At 45.5% G+C, this 22,307-nt stretch overlaps 1 protein-coding gene across 1 annotated transcript in view; it reads right to left on the minus strand.

Annotated features, from left to right (window-relative positions):
* BICDL1 (BICD family like cargo adaptor 1) overlaps nucleotides 1–22,018 on the minus strand; it is a 49,708-nt gene extending 27,690 nt beyond the window's left edge. The window contains exons 1-2 of the mRNA XM_086761424.1: nucleotides 21,677–22,018; nucleotides 16,833–17,048 (exon numbers count right to left, since the gene is read on the minus strand). Coding sequence (XP_086617550.1) covers nucleotides 16,833–17,048; nucleotides 21,677–22,018 — 558 coding nt within the window. The remainder of the gene's footprint in view (nucleotides 1–16,832; nucleotides 17,049–21,676) is intronic.
* Between the last annotated feature and the right edge of the window lie 289 nt (nucleotides 22,019–22,307).

Here is a 22,307-nt window from a genome sequence, read left to right on the forward strand (position 1 = left end):
CTGTTGGGTAACATCTTACTTTAAAGTATTTCTTGGTCAGCTAGTATTTGATCTGTTGCTCTAAACACAACAGAACTGTGCTGGATACCTGCAGACAAAAAGCTTCTACAGATAGCATTTAACTTAGCAATAGTTCTTCCTGTACTTCAGTGGCCTCCAGCTATTCCTGTATTGTTCTCCCTTGCTGGCAGCGTGAAAAGATCTGTTTAGACCATAAAGTCTTTGGAGTAGACTTTGAGCACAAGGCAGACCTTGCTCTTGGTGATTGCTGACAAAAGGTTATTACTAGCACGTTGTAATTATATCCGAGCACTCTGATCTGCTGAAGTAGAACACAGATCTATACTTTGTATGTTTATATGTAATAAGTTTATATGTAATAAGTACATGAACACTTTTCTCCTTTCAGCCCAGCTTTGTTCTGTTACTACTAAGGTTCAGCTTATGACTCAGTGCAGCAGACGGTTGAACATAGAAGTACTTGTTTATGTGCAGTGCCATGGATGTAAGCACTAAGGGGATTAGGTCTTTAAGTCGTAGATCCTCAGGGCAGGGGCTTGGCCTTCAGAGCAGTCTGCACCTCAATAGTATGTAGTGGCAAATATGTAATAGTAGCTTCTAGCATAAGCCAGAGCTGTTAAATTAAGCCACAGCAGATGTATTCAAAGTTGAGGGTAAGTTTTCCAAACAACACCTGTAATCCAGCTTTTGGGAAGCTGCTGAGCACTTCTGCAAGTGGCTAGATCATCTTATGCATGTGTCAGCCTGGCAGGTGAGGCACTCCCCTGAAGAGACTGCATGGGTGTTGCTGTGGCCAGAGTCTCTGGATGATGGGAGGGTCCAGAAAGAAGAATGTGGATCTCTCCTTGGAGCCCTGTCCTCCTACAATCTAGCTTTTTAGAAGTTCTTGCATGAACTTATTTAAATAATAGCTTTCGGCAAACTCACTGGCATTTTGGTACTTTAAGTCCTACAGAAAGTTGTGCTTGAAAATAAAAATCAAGTAGATGTGGATGGTGAACTTAGCTGAAAAATAAGATGGGTGCAGCATATACTGTAGGACCACGTATAAGATATACTGTGCTCTGTCAAATCATACACATGCAAGGGAATGCATTACCAGGAACTGGAAAGAGCCCCTGTGAATATCACTTAAGGGAAGCCACCTCAGTCACAAAGCCTTCATGCATTCAGTTATTTTTCTAATAGAGGAGAGGTGGAGTGCTGTCAGAAGAAAAAAAAAACAACCCAACAACCTGTTGTAGCAACATCCCAACAGCTGTGTTAAAGAGTAACTGCATGTGAACTGGAGTCCACTGAAAACGTTGCAGACAAAGGCTCTGTGCTTGGCTGTGGGCAGCAAATTTGGCACATGCATGCTGTATTTAGACTTGTACCTACAGCCAAGGTTTTGCAAATGTAGGTCAGGCATCACTGAATAGAAAGCCCTTTCCCCTGCAGTCTGAGATGCTGTTCAGAGTGGTAAGAATCATTCAAGCTGTGTTTTTTTGGCAGTGAGGCTGTTGCTTTCTGACAGCTGACGCCATGCAGACACAGCAAGCTTGTGGTGAGCCTGGGCTGTGGGGGATGCAGGAGAGAGCAGGTGCCAGGCAGACATGGGGACAGGGGGTGATCTGCAGCCCAGGTTTCTGTGCAACCAAGCCATGAGGCTGTCTACAAACCAACACTGGGATGAGATACCTGTAAGCACTGAACAAGATCTTTGATTGAGAAATATTATACTGACAGATGCTGTGAGAATTAGCAGCCTGTCCTGTGTCTGATGCTGAGAAGATGTGTTTTCCTTGCTGGCTGCAAGCTTTTCCTTGCTGCAGCTTTGTCTGGAAAGAAGTAGCATCCTTGATAAACCTGTAATGACCAGAGAGAGGGAAGCATGTTTCCTTCCACCAAAATTCCCTGTTTCACCCTCAATGATATGTCTTGGAAGGGCAGTGTATAAAGGCCTACGTGTGCCCTTTTGGAGAAAGGAGAGAGGGTGGGAAAAATGCTGTTGGTTTTGACTCTGGTGCTTTTAAGCAAATGTCAGTACTGATGAGTGTCAGGTACCCTGTGGAAGTGCTTTCTGGCCCTCACTAGGTAATGGGAGACTAGCTAAAGTACACCAAGTAAAACACAACAAAAGTGGTGTGGCAGTGGCTGGTGTTCAGCTTTAAAGTCCCCCTGACAAGATACTGGGTTGTTGGAGCATGCTTCATTTTGAAAGCCCTGTCTGAGCGTGCTCATACTTTCTGTGGCAACTTTCATTGCTTTGCAGTTATGTTCTCTTTTATTGGTTTATCTTCAGCAGAGGGGGCTGCCTTGCATGAGTGTGTGTGGATTATCCTGCACTTGAGCACAGGCTGATCTACTGCTCCAGTTCTTATGCTACTACAGTAGGATTTTAAGCTAGGAACTTCCCTAGCATTGCTGCACATAAATTATTAACTTTCTCTTCCTCTTGCTGCTCAAAAGCAAAAATAATGTGATCAGTGAAAGAGGAAATCATTTTATTCAGCTCGCAGCAGTTTTTATTCCTGCTGCTGTAGCTGAATTTCTCTGTGCACAAACCTGTGGTAGCAATACTAAAGCTACTGAGTGCTTGCTGTGTCTGGGAGTGTCTAAAATGATGTCACTTAAAACTTCTGCCAGTACATAGGCATGTGAGTTAGGAAGACTTTTATCCTATCTGTGCTAAACATCATCTCCCTTAAGCCACTGACCCTTTCCCCCTCCTGTCTCACTCGTAATGAGGTGTGTGCTGGAGTTGGCAGATGGCTGGGGAGCAAACAGGTCCACAGAAGCATGCAAAGAAATCATGTTGCATCACTGGTAACCAGCTTGTGCCAAGACTTGGATTTTCTTCTGCTTGTCACTACGCTACCTACAGCGGCTTCCCCATTACCCATTGGCTTGGCTGTTTTGTGTCCTACCTCCTCTCTCAGCTCTCCCTCGTTGATTAGTCTAATAGCTATCAGCCATGGCACATTGTTGAATTCATATATAGACACATTGCTGTGCCAGAGATTTGTTTGCTTTATTACAGAAATACTTTTATTTCTGCTGTAGTGTGTTTGGTTTTGGTTTTGCTGCTGATGCTGGTGCTTCTTTTAGCCTCCTTTCCTTGGCTCTGCTCAAAGATTATTTTTTTAAATTCTGTTGAATTAGAGCAGATATCCCGAAGCTGGGGATGTTATAAGACTCAAGTGGACTGAAGAAGGAATAAATAATTTAACTGTGTCACTTGTGTGTACCATAGACTGTTTGTTATCTCTTGGATCCTCCAACCGTTAACACTTCTGTATGATGCAGTGCTGCTCAGCTCCCTGCGCTGGTGTACTCTGCTTTTCCGATGTGAGGACACGTCTCATCTGTGTAATGTTAGTACCATGCATGGCAAAAGCCTGCTCTGGGTGCACAGGCAGATCAAATGGGGTACCAAGTGACAAAACAACTTCTTTCTCACCAGGCTCAAACATGGTATGGAGGAGAGAAATACTCCACTTGCTGAAACTTTGTGGTGTTGGGGCTGCGTCTCCTTGACTTGATCCTTTAGTTGTGTCTGCAGTGGGGATGAACGGGGCATGAGAGTGCAGCCCATGGCCGGTCACTCAGAGGCAGAAAGCCTCAGTACAACTGGTGTCAGGCAGAGTATGCACATGGATTGACCTGAATCCAGGCTAGTTTTCAGCAATTAATAGGTTAAAGCGTAGCATAAGTTTGCTAAGCTCTTGCAGGGATTTGGAATTTCCCAGCGTGATCCCCACTGGCACCAAGGGACAAAGGAGATAAAGATATTAGAGCCCAAGTTTTCAGCATGAGCCTTCTCTTAAGTACTGATTCAAAATACAGCTTTACTTGTCAAGCTGTGAAACACCAAGTATATCCACATGTCTCAAACTTATTTCTTTGGAGGACAAGACAAATACTACCACTTAAAAAGGTCCACGTTTAGTTTTCTTCCTTACGCAGGTTTACTGAAAGGTTCTTGGATTTAATATTGTTTATGGCAACATTGTAACATTACCAGGAAAAAAAGAGTGTTTGGCCAGGTATCTTCATAGAGTAGGAATTTACACCAGGGTTATAAGGCTCACTGGGGCTAATCCCTGCTAGCATTATACATCATCTGACAGTTGCCAAGGAGACAAGGATAATCTCAGTGAGACAAGATATGTGAGAAGGGTATTTATGGATATTTGCCTAACGATGCTGGTGGAATGCCCCAAAAAGTGATTGAGTGTCTTTGAAGTACTGCCTCTTCTGTGGTGAATATGGGAGACTACTGGTACACAAGCAAGAAATTTCCCTGTGATGTTAAAGCAGCAGCAACTTGGCCTCAATGATTCCAACTTATCCTGCAGTGGCCTCATCCGCTGTTGAGCAAAAGGGCAGACAAGGCTTTCGCAGTGTTGCGAGATGGCTGCCCATCTGTCTGCAGCAGCAGACTGTAAGGAGAAATGAGTCATTTCAGTCTGTGGTGCTGACACAGGCTTAATGAAAACTGTCCACTTCATGTGCCTGAAATACTACCAGGTGCCTCAAGCAAATGTCTCGTATGCCAAGTGATGTGAATGGAGGAGGGGTGTGTGTGTGTATGTATGTATGTGTGTATGTATATATATATGCATAGATGTGTGTGTTGGCAATGGCTTTCCAGCATAACCAGCTGTTTGCTCCATTCCTGCCCTCAGGTTTTCTCCTTTCCTGCCCAGTTGCACAGTGGCCAGCTGGCTCTGGGTGCTTATGTCACATTCCCTGAGCTGTGGGAAGGGTTAACATCACAGGCTACTTGGTATGTGAGTCTGAACAGGCATTTTGGTTAGATTATGCTGCTTTCCCTGACCTAGGGTGGCTTATAGCCCTGCTTACGGAAATTAAAAGAAACAGGAGAGCTAATATATTAATTTGAATAAGTTCATGCTTGGAAAGTCTTCTGCATCATCTGTTTCACATAGCAAAATATTTTCTTGGTAGTGTGCTCCCTGGTCATGAGGAGGGGCAGTGATTGATGGAGGAGGCCCGTATCCGGGACCAGGAGCGTTAAAGCTGTGTGGTCTGGAACTGTTCCACACTGAGCAAATCTGCCCTTCCTGTGTTGAGGTGAGGCAGTGACCTATAATGAAGGGAGAAAGGCTGCCTGTCTGCTTTCCTCTCCCCCAACTTGACCTTCTTAGTTTGTGGTACTGTCTCTTGATGGAGGATTATGAAGGATGGGAAGACAGAAGGAATTTCCCAAGTTTTCAAAGCCTAATGCAATGACTCCTTTGAAAGGAGGGAGCTGCTGAGAGCCAGCCTGCAGCTGATGGGCTGTGTCTCGTGGTGCAAGAGTTAATCTTGGTAAGCAGCTCTGAGCTGATGGGTTGAATAATGCCTGGAATGGAGGAGGCCTCTTTAAATGAAGTAAATCAACCTGTTAATCCTCTGTAGGTGGGTTTTGATGAGTTGTTTTAGATTGTACAAATTGGTGGCTACAATCTCAGTAGAGGTTTCTGCAGTGGCACCTGCCTCCCCTTCAAGGGATTCAAAACAAAATGGTGCTCGGCCTGTCTATTCCAGCCAGTCAAGAAAATTGCTTGTGAGCAATGTTTCCGTCTGCCTCCAGTCCTGCTCTTAAATGACACCATTCTCTATTTGCTTGTTTTGGGGTCTGTGTCCAGCATGGGCTCCATGTGAAGGCAGGGTGCTGCCTGGGAGATGTTGAGGTGCCTATGTTTACTTAGCTTTAAAAGCACCAGGGATATGCAATTGCTTCTGGCAGGGGAAAAAAATAAGCTATTTGCAAGTGCATATTATCCTTTTCCACCTTTATCCCTCTGGGCTATTTGTCCATATCATGAAAACAAGCCAGATGAGCCTAAGCAGGTTGAACAGAATAGTGGCTTTTTGGGCTGTCTTGCCTTGACTGAGGTGAATATGGGGTAGCTCAGCAGATCTGGGAGTAGTGGTTTCTTGCAGCAGAAGTTGATCAAGCAGCCCAAGACACCAGTCCTTCAGGCACAGAAAGGCCTCAGGAAGAGGTAGTAGTATTAATGAAATCATCAGTTTCAGAAGCATTTGCCTTGAGCTCTTAAAGTTTTGAATATTTATTAGTCAGTCTTCACTAAGATGTCTAGTCCCTTGTGCTAAGGTGGAGAGGGAAATAAACAGTAGGAAGCACAACATTTAGGAAGATTTTGTGCACAAAGTGAAATACAACATCCAGTAAAGCCTAGGGAAATAAATCTCTCTGGATTAGAGGCAAAAACTACAGAAATAATTTGAGTTAGCAAATCTCTGTGCACCTTCCTAGCCTATCAATAGAAGTTATTTGGAGAAACAGCACACTGCTAAATTCTACAAACAATCTCTTTTGAACAAACAGGGTCACTTCAGGCTTTCTAATTTGGCTTCATCTAAACATAAATCTGCTGGAAAGCATGATTCCCCCAGTATCTGAGTCTGTTCAAGAGCTCATGTTCAAGCAAAAGTTGGAACCTACTTCTGAATAGTGCCCTGTTTACATTTGTTTTCACCCCTCAGTTACGTTATCCTCATGTAGAGTGAAAAGGCAAGTCTGTGCCAAAGCCTTAGAGATCACTTATTTCTTGTGAGTATTCCTCCAGGCTTCTCTGCCTCTTTCCTTCAGTACTCATAAATAGCAGGAAGACTTGACCTGATGTTACGGAAAGTCTTGCCTGCATAAAAGATAGAGAAACCTCAGAAGGCCTCTTTCAGACTGAACTCTGCATAGTTCTTCTCATGCCAAGGCAAAATTGGCCAGCCTCTCCTGACTGGTGTCTATTTGACCACTTCCTGAAGGTTTCCTTTGATGGAGACCTTGTAGCATGTCCAGGCCATCTATTCTCCTACTCAGCTAACCTTACAGCTAGGATGTTTTTCTTCATGTCTAGTCTAATTCTTATCCTGCAACTTTTATACACTTTGTACTTTATGTAAGGAATACGCAGAATAAAGCTTAAACTCTATAAAGGAGTAAAGTCTGCACTATGAGCTTTTTCCTGAGGTGGTACACTTTTCAATATGGGACATAGTTCATTAAATTCCTAATCCACACTTTCAAAAAAAAAAAAAAAAAACAACAAAAAAACCCACCCCAATTCATTGCCATTCTATAAGGCCAAGAGAAAAGATCAAACTCTGCAGTCTGCCTAAGTGGAGAAGAGATTTTTCCTTTACTACAGTCTTGTTTGTTGGCTTACACTGACAATTACTGCCTAGCCTCTCAGTGCCTCAGTTTTCTGGTCTTGCAATAAAATATAAGCAAAAGACTCGCTAACCAAGTTAAACAAAGGAGAACTCCTTAAGTACTTCTCTGAAAGGTCACCTCCTGTTAAAACTTGTGGGTGTTTACTTGGTCCTGAAACACTTCACCTGCAAAAGCTAATGGGACTATGAATCTCTTCCATAACTATAGACTCTTCTCTCTAGCAAGCCTTTAGGTTTGTACCTGTCTCATGGCCCTGGTGTGCACAAGAGATCTGCTCGTTTGTACTTGAGTTGCAGAAAACTTCAGTTTCCTTGATCTGAGCTTGTAGGCAACCAAATACAAGGGTGCTGTGTTCAACAAATAAACGTTAACAACTTGGGCTAAATAGTTGCCAAATGGAATGGCTTTCTAAGAGCACTCCTTTTACTACAAAACTGCCAAGTCTGGAAGTGAATTCAGGAACAGACTTCCAAGGATGTAAAGAACAAGGGAATCACAAGGCTAAATTTCCCCCTCTTGGTGTACTGAAAGTGGGGGCCAACCGAAGCCCAAAGGAACTGTGAGGGATAACATGGTCTCACATCAGCTTAAGGAACAAAACTGCAGAGGCAACTGCCAGCCTGAGGCTGCTGATAACTTAAGCTCCAACTGATTTTTGAGATGTATTCAGGAGGGGAGAAAGAGACTGAGGGACAGAATCATAGAATAGTTAGGGTTGAAAGGGACCTTAAAGCCCATCTAGTGCAACCCCCCTGAAAGGAGCAGGGACATCTCCAACCAGATCAGGTTGCTCAGAGCCCCGTCCAACCTGGCCTTGAATGTTTCCAGGGATGGGGCTTCCACCGCCTCTCTGGGCAACCTGGGCCAGTGTTCTACCACCCCCAGTGTAAAACGTTTTTTCCTAATATCTAATCTGGATCTATGGGAAGGTAGAAGCCATGAAGACAAAACACTATGTTTTTTTTTTTTTAGGTCAGATGAACTGCACAGTGGAACTAGTAAGTGATATTTAAAGGGTAAATTCAAGTGAGCTGGATGCCTTAGGTACCCATATATACCCAGACCTTGCAATTATTCTGTGATAGCTCTAAACTTAGCACAGTAATGCAGACGTGTAATATCTCGGTAAAATCATAACCCAGCTGAAACTATCCAAGTAATTCCGCCTTTTAAAAATGTCCTTTACATGCTTCAGCATTAGAACTTTCCAGGGCATAGTAGTGAGGAGATGGTGAGAAGAGTTAATGGAAGTGTTCCCAACACTTCTGATCTTGGCAGCCCTCCTTCTCAGACTCTGACAGGGTTCCTGTCCCTGAAGGAAATCTGGTGCAAATCTCTGCAGCTACAGCACTGAGCCTCTATAGGAGGACACCTAATGAAATTGTTAGGCCAATCTCTATCTCCTCCAAATGAAATGCTCTCTTGGTCTACTTATGAGGAACCTTTTACTCCATTCACTCTGTCATGCAGGTCACTTGATTTATGTCCTAATTTGTCAGCTGTCTCCTGTTGTACTCTCACCTCTAGACAGCTTTTTTTTTCCCCATCTATGGTGGCATTTCCCATCCCCATGGGTGGTACTGCCAAGCATAAGCCAGCTCTGTATTGCATTGCAGTGCCCATCAGAAGTCAGCAAGAGATGATCCTATATTTGTGCTCAAAATAAACTGGATTTTGCTAAATGCTGTTCTAAATAAAATGTTGATTAAGCTCTAGGCTGTTTTGCAAGGGGCTTCTATAATTTCATAGGTGATCAGAGCATCTAATACAGCTGGCAAAAACCCCTCAGTGTAGAAGAGATCTCCCTCGTGAGCTATTGTCTACTGAATTGCATTTGGGAAAACCAATCTTACTTAAAAAAAATGTAAAGACTTTTATTATAAGGTGTGCAAACTTTATAACCCAGAATGGCTCTTTAAAGATCAAATGTTTTTAATTTTTTTTTCCTTATGTAGATATTTGCAAAGCCTTCAATCATGTTTAGCTGTGGTTCTAGCTAGTATTGCAGTGGCTGCATGCAAACACCTTCTGTGTCCTACTTTCTAGAATCTCCTGGAGGAAGTGTTTACAGCAAGTGTGAATAAGCAGGAATCTTTTGGAAAAAAAAAAAAATCTCTTCTTGCCCACATGTTCCTACCTCTGAGCTACTGCATAATAAAACAGTTCCTAAAAATATAAAAACTTGGACCCAAACAGAGTAGCCACTTGAAATTCTTAGTGCAGTGTGGGAGGGGAGGAAGGACTTGTTCAGATTTCTACCTCCTCAGCCCAGAACAAGTTCACCTTCAGTTTCAGGTTGGATTCCTGCTTTCAGACATTTGTGGCTTAGTGGTGGTGCCAATGCCTCAAGGCAGAAGCCTTGCAGAAACTCCTGAAATCTGTTCCAGAACCACTTCCTAGAGGTGAAAGCTGGCTGAGAGATTGGGTCAGTTAAGTGCAGGGAAGAGAGTGTATGGCTGACTATCAGGTGCTTAACACTTAAATATTTTTGTCCTAAATGGTGCTCTGGACACTCATTCCCTCCTGATGTGCTGCCCAGGGTGTAGGGGGGTGGGAGGTCTAGGCTCTGGGGATGTCTTTGCTCCATCCAGGCACCACAAGCCTCTGAGGATGTGAGATGAGCCACACAGAGCATGGATGTGAAGCAGCTCTGGCAGATCATAATTTCTGTTGCACTGTGCTCCCTGAGCTGGACTCGCAGGGGGAGTTGCGTTGTGCCAAGCCCTGGCACAGTCACCTTTGTGTGGGCTGATTGACCTGCTCTCAAGGGGCTCTTTTTACCGAGGGAATAAAATGTTTACCTTTCCCCCAGTAAGCTTAAAAGCTTATTGTGGGTGGTGTGGACAACAGGCTGCCTTGGGCTGAGAGATCTCCAGGGTGATTTTGGGGGGAAAAACTGCCATGAACAGGGGAGGAAATGGGGGGATGAAGTAGAGGATGCTGGGGGCGCATCCCAGCAATGAGCTGAGCCCATGGGGGTGGCAAACGGGCCTCTGCTGCTCGCCCGCCTGCCTCGGACGTCACAAATGCGTCTCCCTGCGTGTCCGCTGTCTGTCATGGCGTTACAAGCAGAAATCACCACTGGTTGCCACAGCAACATCACCAGGGGACAGTGGTGTGCTGTCACCTAGCAACCAGTAAGAGGTCCCCAGGGATGGCGGGGTACCTGCTGCACTGCCCTGGGCGAACATGTGGCTCCCACCCAGCCCCTGGGACCCATGGATGCTATACTTCTTCCCATGAGCAGGAATTTGTGTAGTTCCACTACCTTAATACTACCATTTTTTTTACATTTTAACCCTTTCCCCAGGGAGGGCTTTGCACTGTGGTTCAGTAGCAGTGTGTGCCCATGTTTTATTCTGTGTACAGCTTTCTCCACGTTCCCTCAGTGCTCAGCAGTATTTAAACCGAAGGATACAAAGGTCTTGTGTGAAATGGGTGGGTGTAAAATCTTTGGGCAAACTCTGTAGGGGTGCTTCCCCCCCATCTTTGTGGAAATTGCTTTCAGTGTTTGCGGTATTTATGTCTTGGTGGCCCTGTTCCAGTTGGCTTCTGAAGCTCAGAGTGCCCTAAAATAGGGTTAATGGGTGCTGCAGGTTTGGCCAGACTCTTAGCAGATGATTGAGGCTTTCTTCCTGCCTGTCTCCCTTCCCTCTGATGGATGGTGGGTGAGCACCACTCAGCAGTGACCTCAAGATGTTTCTTCATTACCTTCTAGGGCACTGAATCATTTCATTGAAGGACTTTGCAGGCAAGAACACGCAGCTGCAGTCATGTTCTGTATTTACAGCTCTAGTGGAGAAAGCCTCAGCACTCCAGTCCTGATGTGGCATGAAGCTGAATTATTAACAAGTGCTCTCTGCTAGGGGAGAGGTAGCTGATGAGAAGGAGCCTTTCCTGCATGTGTGCTAATCAGTATTCACTGGGTGACTGGAGATCTGGTTACATGGTGCTGGGATCTGCTGATGCTCCAGAGGGGCATGGAGCTGGAGGGTGCTTGATGTGGTTACCGGGAGGTTTGCTGGCTTCAGTATTTGCTCTGTCTTGTGTGGTATCCGCTTTCCTGTGTAACACAAGTGTGCCTTATGTCAAACACAAAGCAATGCTGGAAGGGCTGCCTGCCCACCCCAGGGAGTGGGGAGCCCTACCTGAGCTGCCATGAGAAGCAGGTACTTCAGCCCCTTCAGGAAAAGGGATGCTGCCTTTTCTTGTGTAATCTCCTCTCTCCATTGAATTTAGACTGCTCAGAGGTGATGCAGATCGTGATTTGCTATGCAGGGCTCTGTACGCTATTAAGTAGCTCGGTATGGAGCTCTGTACAGTAAGCTGCTCCTTACTGAGTAGCTCCAGTAAACACTTCAAGCCACAGCAAAAGATAGAGGTTTGTTATGGAAAAGAATTCAGTTTAGTGACTGATCTGCACCTTGAAATGTGAGGCTAGTCAAGCAACTCATCTTGAGCCTAGGTCCACTCGGGAATATTCTTCTGTTTAAAAATAAATCCCCTGAAGCAGTGCTTAAGTTCAGTGTGACTTGCTTCCTCTGTGCTAAGCATTGAGTTTCCCAATATATCCTGCTGGGCTACTGGAGACAACTTAATAAACAAGAAACATAAGGAGGCTTGTATTAAGCATCTGTACAGATAAAATAAGGAATTAAAGACAAGCTAGCTTATAGTGTAATGGCTGCAGGTCTTTGTCATGGCAAAAGCAGTGAATCTTGTCCAGCACACTTGTTCCAGTAACTCTTTTCAGTGGTTAGTCTGGTTTTCTTAAAACCTACATTGTTCCTGTGCTGGTAGACCAAACAACCATTCAGAAAAAGCTCTTCAGATCAATAATTGACAAGAGAACTGCCTCTCTAGTAAGTATGTTGTTGACTACAAAAGGAAGTATTTAAAGTAAGTGATTTGTAAAGGAGAACATAATGTGTTCAACTCATTCTTGAATAAAAACATGTTTCTCTCAAAGCTAGGCTGTGCCTGCCAGTCCTCTGAAGTTATGCTGTGTGTTACAGCGTGAAGTTAGAAAAAAAAACTCCTTCAATTGAAATATTACTGAAAGGAAAGGTTTGTGGCTAGCAAATAAAACCTCCTTTGGAGACCTGTGGGCTGGCCGATCATTTTCTTGCTGTACCAGAGGGACTGACTGAAACACCTCATTCTTTGTAGCAGTGTGTTGGCACTAAATGCTGAGTGAATATAAGAACTTGGTGATTGAGGGCTCCTCTGAGGAGTGCCGCAGCAGCTGAGCACTCCTCTCTAAACACAAAGAGCTATTCCAGTGGTGCAAGATGACACGCTTCTTCCTGCCACTGAAAACAGATTTTCATTGCAAAACCTACCTGAGCTTGACATTGTGAAATTACTTCCTTATGCTCTATGTACCGTAAAAAAAAAAAAAAAAAAGCCCAACTGAACTGGGAAGGATCCATCCTCGCCCAAGCTACATGTAGCAAACAGCTCCAGGAGCCCAGAGCTTGGTAGCAGGAAATGTGTGGGAAAGCCATCTGGTGAAGCCACTTAGAAACAGTGTGAAAGTCTTTTTTCATTCACTTCCTGACAAAGTAGTAATATGTTGCCTCATTATAGGAAGAGGGCTGCTTTTTGTTATTTGCATTAGTAGCTCCTAGAAGCCCAAAGATGGGGACAGGACTCTTGCTGTGTTAGGTCCTGTGGGCACATGTAAGAGGAGTACCTGCTCCCCCCAGATTTTGTAACATAAAAGGACGGAAAGCATAGGATTTTTTTTTTTTTCCAAATAGGGAACTGAAACAGATGGGAGAGACTGAATGAGCTGGAAACAGAACATGTAATAATCCCCTAGTCTTCACTTTCTCGGCAAGACTGTACTTTGACTCCTATACTTTATCTTTTGAGTATTTATGGTGAGTGGTATGTACCTTGGCATACAGCTTGCAACGTGCATGGCAGCTCTCCTAGGTAAAATCATCATTTAACTTGGTGTGGACGCACTGCTGAGAGTTACTACGTGCTTTGTGCTGAGGCAGGGGGAGGGAAATCAAATCAACATGCAGAAGGGATTTTAATCATCACTTAGCAAATTAAAAAATAAGGTTACTGTGGAGATCTTAAACTTGATCTTTAGCATCTGAATAATGTCCTTCACTCTGAGCTCCCAGTCCAGCCCACCTAATTTCCCCATGGTTTAATACTGTTATAACCCTGGGCAGTATCTCTGCTCTGCTAAAGCAGACAACCACACCAAAGGCTGTATTTCAAGAGGAGGCAAAGTTCCTTATAGCCTACTTACTATTATTAGATATGTAAAGTTCTCCTATATCATCATCTTATCTGAAGACCTCAAATCATTTTACAGACCTTATTTTAGCCTCTTGGTGACTCTGAGGCAAGACAGTCATCCCCATTTTTAGAGACTGGAACAGACATCAAATCCCTATCCTTGAATTTTCCTTATCAGTTTTGTCCAGAATCGAGGATGGATTTTTTTTCAGTCCCATGCTTTAACTGCAAGACAGCTTTCCAGGTCCCTTTGCTCTCCTTGTGTGGGTGTGTGGGACTGTGTGCTTTGTTGGTTAGCATTTGTGCCAGGTTTAGACTGGAAAAAAAAGTATGTGCTTAGGTTGGCCTTTCATCTCTGGGGAAGCCAGAGTTAAAAAAAAAAAAACATCCTAAAGCTTAATTAGTGAAAGAATATCACAGCAGCAGGAAGGAGGATGGGTAGGATGAAGGAGATGGTGGATGCTGCCCTGCTTTAAGGTGAAAGGAGCTGAAGCCGAGGGACTCCAGAAGGAGCAAGCAGGACCATGTGGGCTAGTAGCTTGTGAGGTTGCAACTGTCACTTGACATGTAGAGCCTAGTGCTATGGGAATACGTTTCCCAGGAGAGAGATGCTCAAGTATTGTAAAATTGGGCCACAAGGTGTTAATTGCTGAAAACTGTAGAAATTCACATTTAAAGAGCTAGTACCTACTAGTGTAGAATGACTCAACCTGTCTTTGTCCTGTGAGTGAAGCCTCTAGTGTCAGACGGGGCAGAGCTGAGGCTCTGAATAAGGCTTTCATTGCCTTATCCCAGACTTCTCATAACCCTCTCCTCCCAAACACCCCACTGTGACACAAAATGCAGGTGCAAAATGCAGAACCAGGAATGCAAGGAGGATACCAGCAACACCTCAAAGTTCACAGAAGATGTAACAGCACTTCTTTGTATGGTTTTTCATCTCCCAGTGCTCAGTTCATGATCCTTAGCAAGACTCCAGCCTATGGCAACACAGCTGCAGGCCAGCACATCCATGCAGCTGTATTTATCCTTTTGATTCATTGAAAGCCTCAGTATTAACAGGAGCCAGAACTATGTGGGTGCACTGCCACTGCCTCAAGGATTACATGCATAACTTCTTCAGAATAAGAGACCAGACAAATAAGAGTGCAGTTGCACTATGGAGCAGCAAATGTGGAATACTAAGCACCCAGTAAGCAGGTGCTAATATAATGCTGAGATTTTTTTAAAGCCTCAACTGAAGCCCTGGGTGAATGACCACAGACTGTTCCCAACTGTTTCAATTTGCCCAGATTCTCGTGACTCTGTTTACCCTCTTGCTATATCCATTGCTATATTTGAGTTACTAGCAAGTTTTGGCCAGGTGACAGCACCAAACTGTACCTCAGCGACTGTAAGCTGTCTCTATCAGTCTGCCTCGTCTGTGTTGGAGAACAACAGTCCTCTTCTCCAAGCTGGGAGGAGGACTGGGCTGGAGCAGGGAGGGGCAGCACTAAGACTTGACTTTTTCCCAGGATGTAGCAGTTCTGAAGTGTGTGGATGAAGACTATATCTGGCAGTAATAGGGAGTTAAGGGAACAAAACCCATGCTTGGACATGGCATGCTAGGACAAGACCTAACTTGGTTCCTTTACGCAAGGCTTAGTTGAGAGGCTCTCTGAGCATTTGGGCTGCAAGAGGCTCCTGTAGCACAAGTGTCATGTGAGGATAATCCTATGTGGTTTAAAGCCCAAAGCAAGCTGTCTGGTTTATCCTTTCCTATCTTCTAGACTGATCTTTCAGTTTGTGCTTATGCTGGGACCATAACAAATCTTACATTTCCCAGCCAGCGAGGGAAATCATGCATACACAGAACATCACTGAGGGTCACCAAATCTGATGGGAGCCAAGTTCTTAGCCTTGGATAAGAAACCTGACATAGCATAGAGCTCTGCCAGGGCTTGGGTGGAATCCCTCATCCATGTTGTATGTGAAATATGCTCTGTCCAGAGGAGAGGTGAAAGATCTTCAGTAGCCTATCTGTTACACTTGGAAGATACTGCTTTAAAAACACAGATAAACTTAGCAGTGTTCCTGAGTTAAGGAAGTTGGATGAAGGTAGAGGTCTTTTTTTTTTTTTTTTTCCTTCTCTTCTTCTCTCCTCTCCTTAAGCCAGTTAAAAAACAAATCCACAGACTAAGTGGCTTTTTTAGTACTTGACAAGAAAATCGATAGCAGAATGAGGAATTATTTCCTCAATTGCCAGTAGACTGTTATACCCAGGACCTGTTCTTTTCCCTTCCAGAGGCACAGGAAAACTGCATACCCAGATCGAGAAGTTGAGACCTGTACACTTGGCCCATTTCACGGTCTTCTGGTCCTGGTGTTGTGCTCAAGGTTTTGACCCTCTGTTAGGCAATCCCTGTATCATCCCCAGAGGCTTACCTCTGACAGAATCTAGTCTGAAATGTGCTCTTACAGCATCAGATGGGCCTCTTCAGCATGAGTCTGTGGTGTGTGTTTTTGTTCTATGCTATTATGGGGATAAGCAACTACTGAGAAGAAAATGCTTTCATCTGCTGGAGTAATTGTGTTCTCAAGCATTAAAGTTATGGTTTGTACTAACTGTCTACCGGGGAGGAAAAACCAAGGGTCTTAATTCTAGAAGACAGGTGAACTTCTAGGGGAGGAGGCAGAAACTCTTAAGTCTTTTGCTGTCAGAAAGAAACCCATGCTGGAAGTATTCAGTCAATTAGGCTGACTTGTAGCAGCCTCACTATAAATCCTCTTTTATTCAGACGCAAGTTAAGCTCTTTGCTGAAACATGCCATTCCAAGGAATTTCAGTAGGTTCTCACACATCGAACCATGGCAAAGTTATCTGCAGGGACACACCATTTTAGAATGACATGGTATGTTCAATTCTACAACATTATAACCAATGTATGTCAAAGTAGGGAAGCCAGCAAAAAGCCCTTCACCTCACTGTCACAGATCAGCCTTTTTTTTCTTGTGTGCTACATTTGTTCAGCCTATTTGAAAATTAGAAACAGATTTTCTAAATCAGTTTTAGATACAAAACCAGCTGAGAGACACATCTATGCAGTAAATGACCACTCAACCCAGAAATATAGCTGTTTTGATGATGAAATGCAGTATCCCTTAAAGATGTAAAATTCAATTTAAAGGTAGAATGTTTTATAGACACACCCATGTAATCTGACCAGATGCAGAACCATTATTTTTTTTTTTCCTTAAAGAGGAAGTTGTTTTGTTTTTTTTGCTTCCACTCATTTGCCTGAAAGATGGTTTAATAGAAGAGCTGTGAGTCTTTCCCATGATCAAGGCGGCTGGGTGCCTGCCCTCGCTGTGCCGCAGTGACTCACCCTGCTGAGCTGGTCCAGGAGTCTTTGGTTCTGTTCGGAGAGTTCCTGGACGGCCCGGGTCTTCTCACGGTCAGCTTCACGGAGGTGAACCTGCTGCCTCTCCAGCTCATCCTGCAGCTGCTTCACGTCACTTTCCAGTTCAGATACCCTTCCTTCCCATTCTCCTTCTTTGTTCTCAAATCGCCTCCTTAGTTCATGTTTCTCTTGTTCTAGATGCTAGATAACAGGGGGGAGAAGAGGTTAGGATGGGAGGAAAAAAAGTGAATGCTGCCTCCTTTTCCTCCTCTGTGCTTAGGGCTGAAACATTTTATGCAGGAAAGAGAATGGTACTAGAGAGTGACAGTGCCAAGGAGGTGGCAATCCCATGTCAGGGCAGGTCACTGGCTCTGAACTGGCTTTCTGTTTCCAGCAATTGCCCTGTCCTTGGCCTCTGGAGATCAGCACATTGAATTTTTACTGAAACAACTGCCAAAAGAGTAAAGCAGGCTGCATGTTAATAGGTGGAATATATAGGTCAGGCAGGCCAATTGATTTAACAGAGCCTAGCTTAACTCCAAAGCAATATTTCAGTGGGCAGTGGCAGAGTTCTTTTAAAAATTGTCTTTATGTCAAAACTACACAAACTGTATCCTTTACTGCTGATGAGGAATCTAGATGAGGCATCTTTCTTGTCATATGGGCCTTATGAACAACAGCTGAATCATCTATCTATTTCTCCTTCTATTCCTGACCTAATTAGTAGTTTGATAGTGCACAGTAACTCTATTGTTTGATGCAGTCTGCTCTGGAATGGCAGTGGATGCAATGAAGTAGTTTCTGTAGACAGTTATGCATATTCTGGCTTGCAGGTTTTTTAGAAACCACTCTCTGCTCTGGAGACTCTGCTCTGCTTAGGGCTGGCTGGAAAATAAGGGACAGCACAAGTCTGGAACTTTTGCGTGTGTTACAGGCTCAGTTAAATGAGGGCTTGACTGAAACAGAGCTGCAAATCAGGTCAAAACAGATTTATGATGTGCCCATTTGAAAGAATCCCAGCTCTGAAACTATGAGCTTGAATTTCCCCTGGTGACTGAAGCCATCCTTGCAGAACAGTCACAGACTGGAGATGTGGGCACGTCCCAAGATTAGCGGGGAAACCTGAAAAGCAGGACCCCTCTCCTCCTTGTCAGTTGTCTTCTGTCCCGCAGCATAACCTGCTGCTACTCTCCATCAGATTCGCCAGCCTTTTAGGAATGCATCTTAGCAAAGAACAGACACCTGCTGGGCCCAGCACTGGCAGTACTCACCCATTTTTCCCAGAGTATCATCCTCTGGTGAGCAATCCCCATGGCATTTATGATAGGAGGGGAAAATAAACTTGCTAGGAGGAAAAGAAAATTGCACTGCATTTATGTGAAGTGGCTTTTTATTGCTTGTTAGAAACACAGGCTGTGAGGTGGCTGTTCCCCTGGGTACCTACTGCTGATGACACACAGCCTCCCTTGCAGGGTCTCTTCCACCTTCCCGAGCAGGTCCGAATGTCAAAGCTCTCCACTGCTCCAGCAGCCTTCTGGCCTGCATTATCACTAATCTTCCACCTCTTGCTCTGCAGAAGATGCCATGTTTTCTCTTTCTCAATCTTATCTCCAAATCCTTTCCTATGCTCCTTCCGGCACAGTGTAGCAGCACCCTGCTTGTGTTCTTCCAAATCTTTCTGCAAATACAGGACTTTCTGGAAAATCCTCAAATGTGAGGGAAGGCTCATTAAAAACACTGTCCCAAAGCAAAAGTATTTCCCTGTGTTTTACATGCTAAAAGAGTGAACACCTCTAGCAAATGAGAGCACGAAGTATTGTAATTATTTTAAATGCAATGGGTAGGTATGAGATCCCAGCACCAGGCCCATGACAACCATCGCAAAGAAATCTTGTTCATAGCCTAAGTGTGGCTGGAGCAGCCACATTTTCACTTTTAGCAGCACACTGAAAAGCTGTCTTTTATAGCTCTATCTTCTTCACTGCTAGGCAACGTTTAGAAAGATCTAGGGCCTTCTCTAAATGGAAGATGAAACTTCAGGCTGCTGAGGAACAGCACTGCAGCTGAAGTTCCCCAGACATACTCAAATGTGATTTAGAAGCCACTGATAAGCCTTGTCAATCATTTAAAAACCACTTTAGTCCTTTACTGCAAAAGAAAATCCACAATACACGTAGCTCCAATAAACAGCTATCACCCATGCTGGAGTTAGAGGGAGGTGAAGAATATCAAGTTTATTCTGTTGTGATGGAGAAACCAGAACAGCGCAGTGGGGCACAGAGAGGCTGTTGCAGACTGATTCCTCCTGCCTCTTCCTCTCCCAGCAGCTGTCTCCCGTCGCCTGCCCACACCCCAGCACCTGCACAGCTGCAGATCTGGATTGGGGTTTTTTTTGCATGTAGTGATGACGGGACAAACTGTCCTCAATAGGGGGGTTTCTTGTTTTGAGTGTGTCTCTATCCACCAGCTGCTCACTGATTTTTACACAGAACTGCTTTCGAAAATACGTTTTCTTCTGAAAACCTTTTCTTTCCAGCTTAACTGAACTGGGCTAGTCCTCATTTAAAGAGATGAGAGCAAGGGGGAGTTTCCCAGCTGATAAAGAGGGTTCATACTGTAAAATGCTTGGACATGGAAAGCTTCTCTGTCTCAGAGGAACAGAGGTATTAGTTGTTTTAATCCCTTACAGAGGATAAAACTGACTAGGATCATATACCGGAATTTATTACAGTTTATTACAGGGCTTCAATTCCATGATTAGAAATGAATTTGAATTCAGGCTGTGAAGTAAAAGAGTTGCCAGAGTAGGTGTATGGCAGGAATGCTGCACTTCAGTAATGAACCCACAAAACTAGAACATATTTAGTCTTGAGGCAAAGCACCAGAGGAGCAGGCCAGCACATTGCCTGTTGGGAAATGGAGAGGCTTCACTGAGCTCTCGTAACATTGAACTGTTAACTGGGAGAAAATCACTCCTCCGAAATGTTACTGAAACATCGCTGTATCAATTGCAATTGTTACCAAGGATCTCATCGGAGACTTTGCTTCTGGTCATCGTCAGAAAGTCCTCAGCATAGGGAAGGAGGTAACAGATGTGGGTCCTTCCTCCCTGCTCCTCCGAAATGGAAAAGCTTGTTGTGAAATTTTGTTCACTTCAGTGGCAACAGGAGGAGGCTGACATTTAATCTGCAGAAGAGGCTAGGATTACCGGGTTTGTGTTATGGAAGATTAAGGTTTAAGTTTGATTTTTTTTTTTTTTAATGTGTGAAGTAGCACAGTCTTAGATCTGTCAAACACAGTGAAAAAAATCTGACCCTTAATTAGGTAACACTAACTTCTATCAGATGAGTAGCCTGAAAAATAGCAGTCTGTTATTCAACTGGGAAGTTAGAGTGATAGTAAAGGGATGAAAAGACATAAACAATTGCTTGCGTTTACAATCCCTTTGTTCACCTTCTGAATGGGCCTGTAAGAGTAGAGGTAAACACTTGGGGGATGTTATTTAAAGTACTGTCAAGTCATCGTTTTTCCCCCTTTCCTTTTCATCTTTGTTTTGCAAACAGCAAGTGGTGTTTGAGACTCTCAAACTCCCTAACAGGCAGCTCAGCCAGTACCTAAACTTGTGCATTTTTCCTTTAACGGTAGGAAAGGTTGCACTCCAACTCATCAGGAAAACTACGTCAGCACACCACCACATACGTCTGTGCTTGCTTAAAGATCAACCTGAAAGCATTCACTCTGGCAAACTTTAATACTCTGAGAAATTCTAATCTGATAAATAGTGCCGCTAAACAACAACTGGGGCAAATGTCACCTTCACTATTGTTTCTAACAGAATAGTAAATGCAGAGATTTCCCTGCAAAGAGGAAGAGATCAGCTAGGGTAAAGTGCTAAGTTTTAATAACAGGGGAATTTTGTCAGGAGAACAAAGGCCATACGGTACTTTCACAAATTGTCTTGAACTTGAAAGATGTAACACAGGAACATGCGGGACTGTGCAGAAAGAACTAGTCTAGGGTGGTGACTTGAAATTTGAGTATTAATCCAGCACTGTTCGAGAGGCTTTTGCTCAGCTTTCTAAACAGTATTACTTGCTGGGAGAATTAAAATTTCAAGAGTATATCTGAGAAAAGGAGCGGGGGTAATAGTGGCGCTCTTACATAGCTGTGCAGGAGAGTTGTTCCAAAATAAGCTGCCTGCACAAGTTTTTTTCTTTGTAATAGCTCTATTTCATCCTTAAAAAAATCAATAAATAGCTCAATCCACTGAGCTGCTGGCCAACAGCTCTCTCCAGATACCTGTAGACGTTTTTCAGAGCAAGCAGCTAACAGAGACATATCATTAGGGCTTATCTCCTGCCCTGCCTAATGCCTTAGCTGCAACAGCTTAAGCAGAAGGGTTACATATGCTCCGTAGCTCAGTACCTGCTGTATAAATTTAACTTCCGAGGCGTTTCCGTGACGAGGAGAGCCGAGCGCAGCGCACGTCTCCTCGCCCGGGTGGTGCCTGGGTCCTGGGGCAGACCAGCACCCGCAGGAACCTCTCGAACAAGGCGCTGCCGCCCGTCCCCGGGCCGTATCGGGCCAGCTCGCAGCCGGGGAGGGGGAAGAACAGCAGATTTGCCGCCCCTGGGCCTAAGAGGGTTTTCTCAGACCCTTTATTCCCCAGCAGGCCCCGTGCCTGCCTGCCGCCCCCGGGATTTGCCGGGAAAGGGCCGCTTTCCGCGGGGAGGGACCGCGGGGCTCCCGGGGGCCGCGGCCCTGAAGCGGGGGCCGTTGCGGAGCGCTGCGGGCCGGGGGAGGGAGGGAGGAGGGCGGCGGGGCCTCACCTCCAGCTTGTCGGTGAGCTCCTTGTGCATCCTCTCGTACTGGCGGCTCATGTCCTGGTTGCGCTCCAGCAGCGCCTTGCCCAGCCGCGCCGCCAGCACCAGGTCCTTCTCCTTCTGCCGGATCAGCGAGAGCAGCTCGGGGTCGCGGGCGGCGGCGGCGGGCGGCGGCTCCGGCGGTTCCCCGGCGGCGGCCAGCAGCGCCAGCTCCTCCTCCAGGGCCAGCTCCAGGGCGGCGGCCGCGGCGGCCCCGGCGGCGGCGGCGGGCGGCTCCATGCCGCCGGCGCTGTCCGCCTCCGCCGGTGCTGACCCGGCGGCGGGCAGGCGCAGGCACGGCGCCGACATGGCCCTGCGCGCCGCCGCCGCCACTCCGCTGCGCCCCCCGCGCCCGGCCCGCGGCTGCGGCTGCTGGGCGGGGAGCGCCGCCGCCCCCGGCCCCCGCCCCCCGGCGCTGGGCCCCGCCGGCGGCAGCGCCCGCGCACCGCGCTCATGGGCGCAGGGACGGGGCGGCTCGGAGCGAGGGGTTGCGGGGGGGGGGGGCGGACGGGACGCTGCGTGTTGGTGCGCGTAGGTTTGTGCTTTTTAAGCGTGCACAGATCCTGCCGTGCCTGCTGGAACCGCCTGCTGCCATCAG

This window comes from Chlamydotis macqueenii, chromosome 17 (genome assembly GCF_036417535.1).
Source record: "Chlamydotis macqueenii isolate bChlMac1 chromosome 17, bChlMac1.mat, whole genome shotgun sequence".
Lineage (NCBI taxonomy): Eukaryota > Metazoa > Chordata > Aves > Otidiformes > Otididae > Chlamydotis > Chlamydotis macqueenii.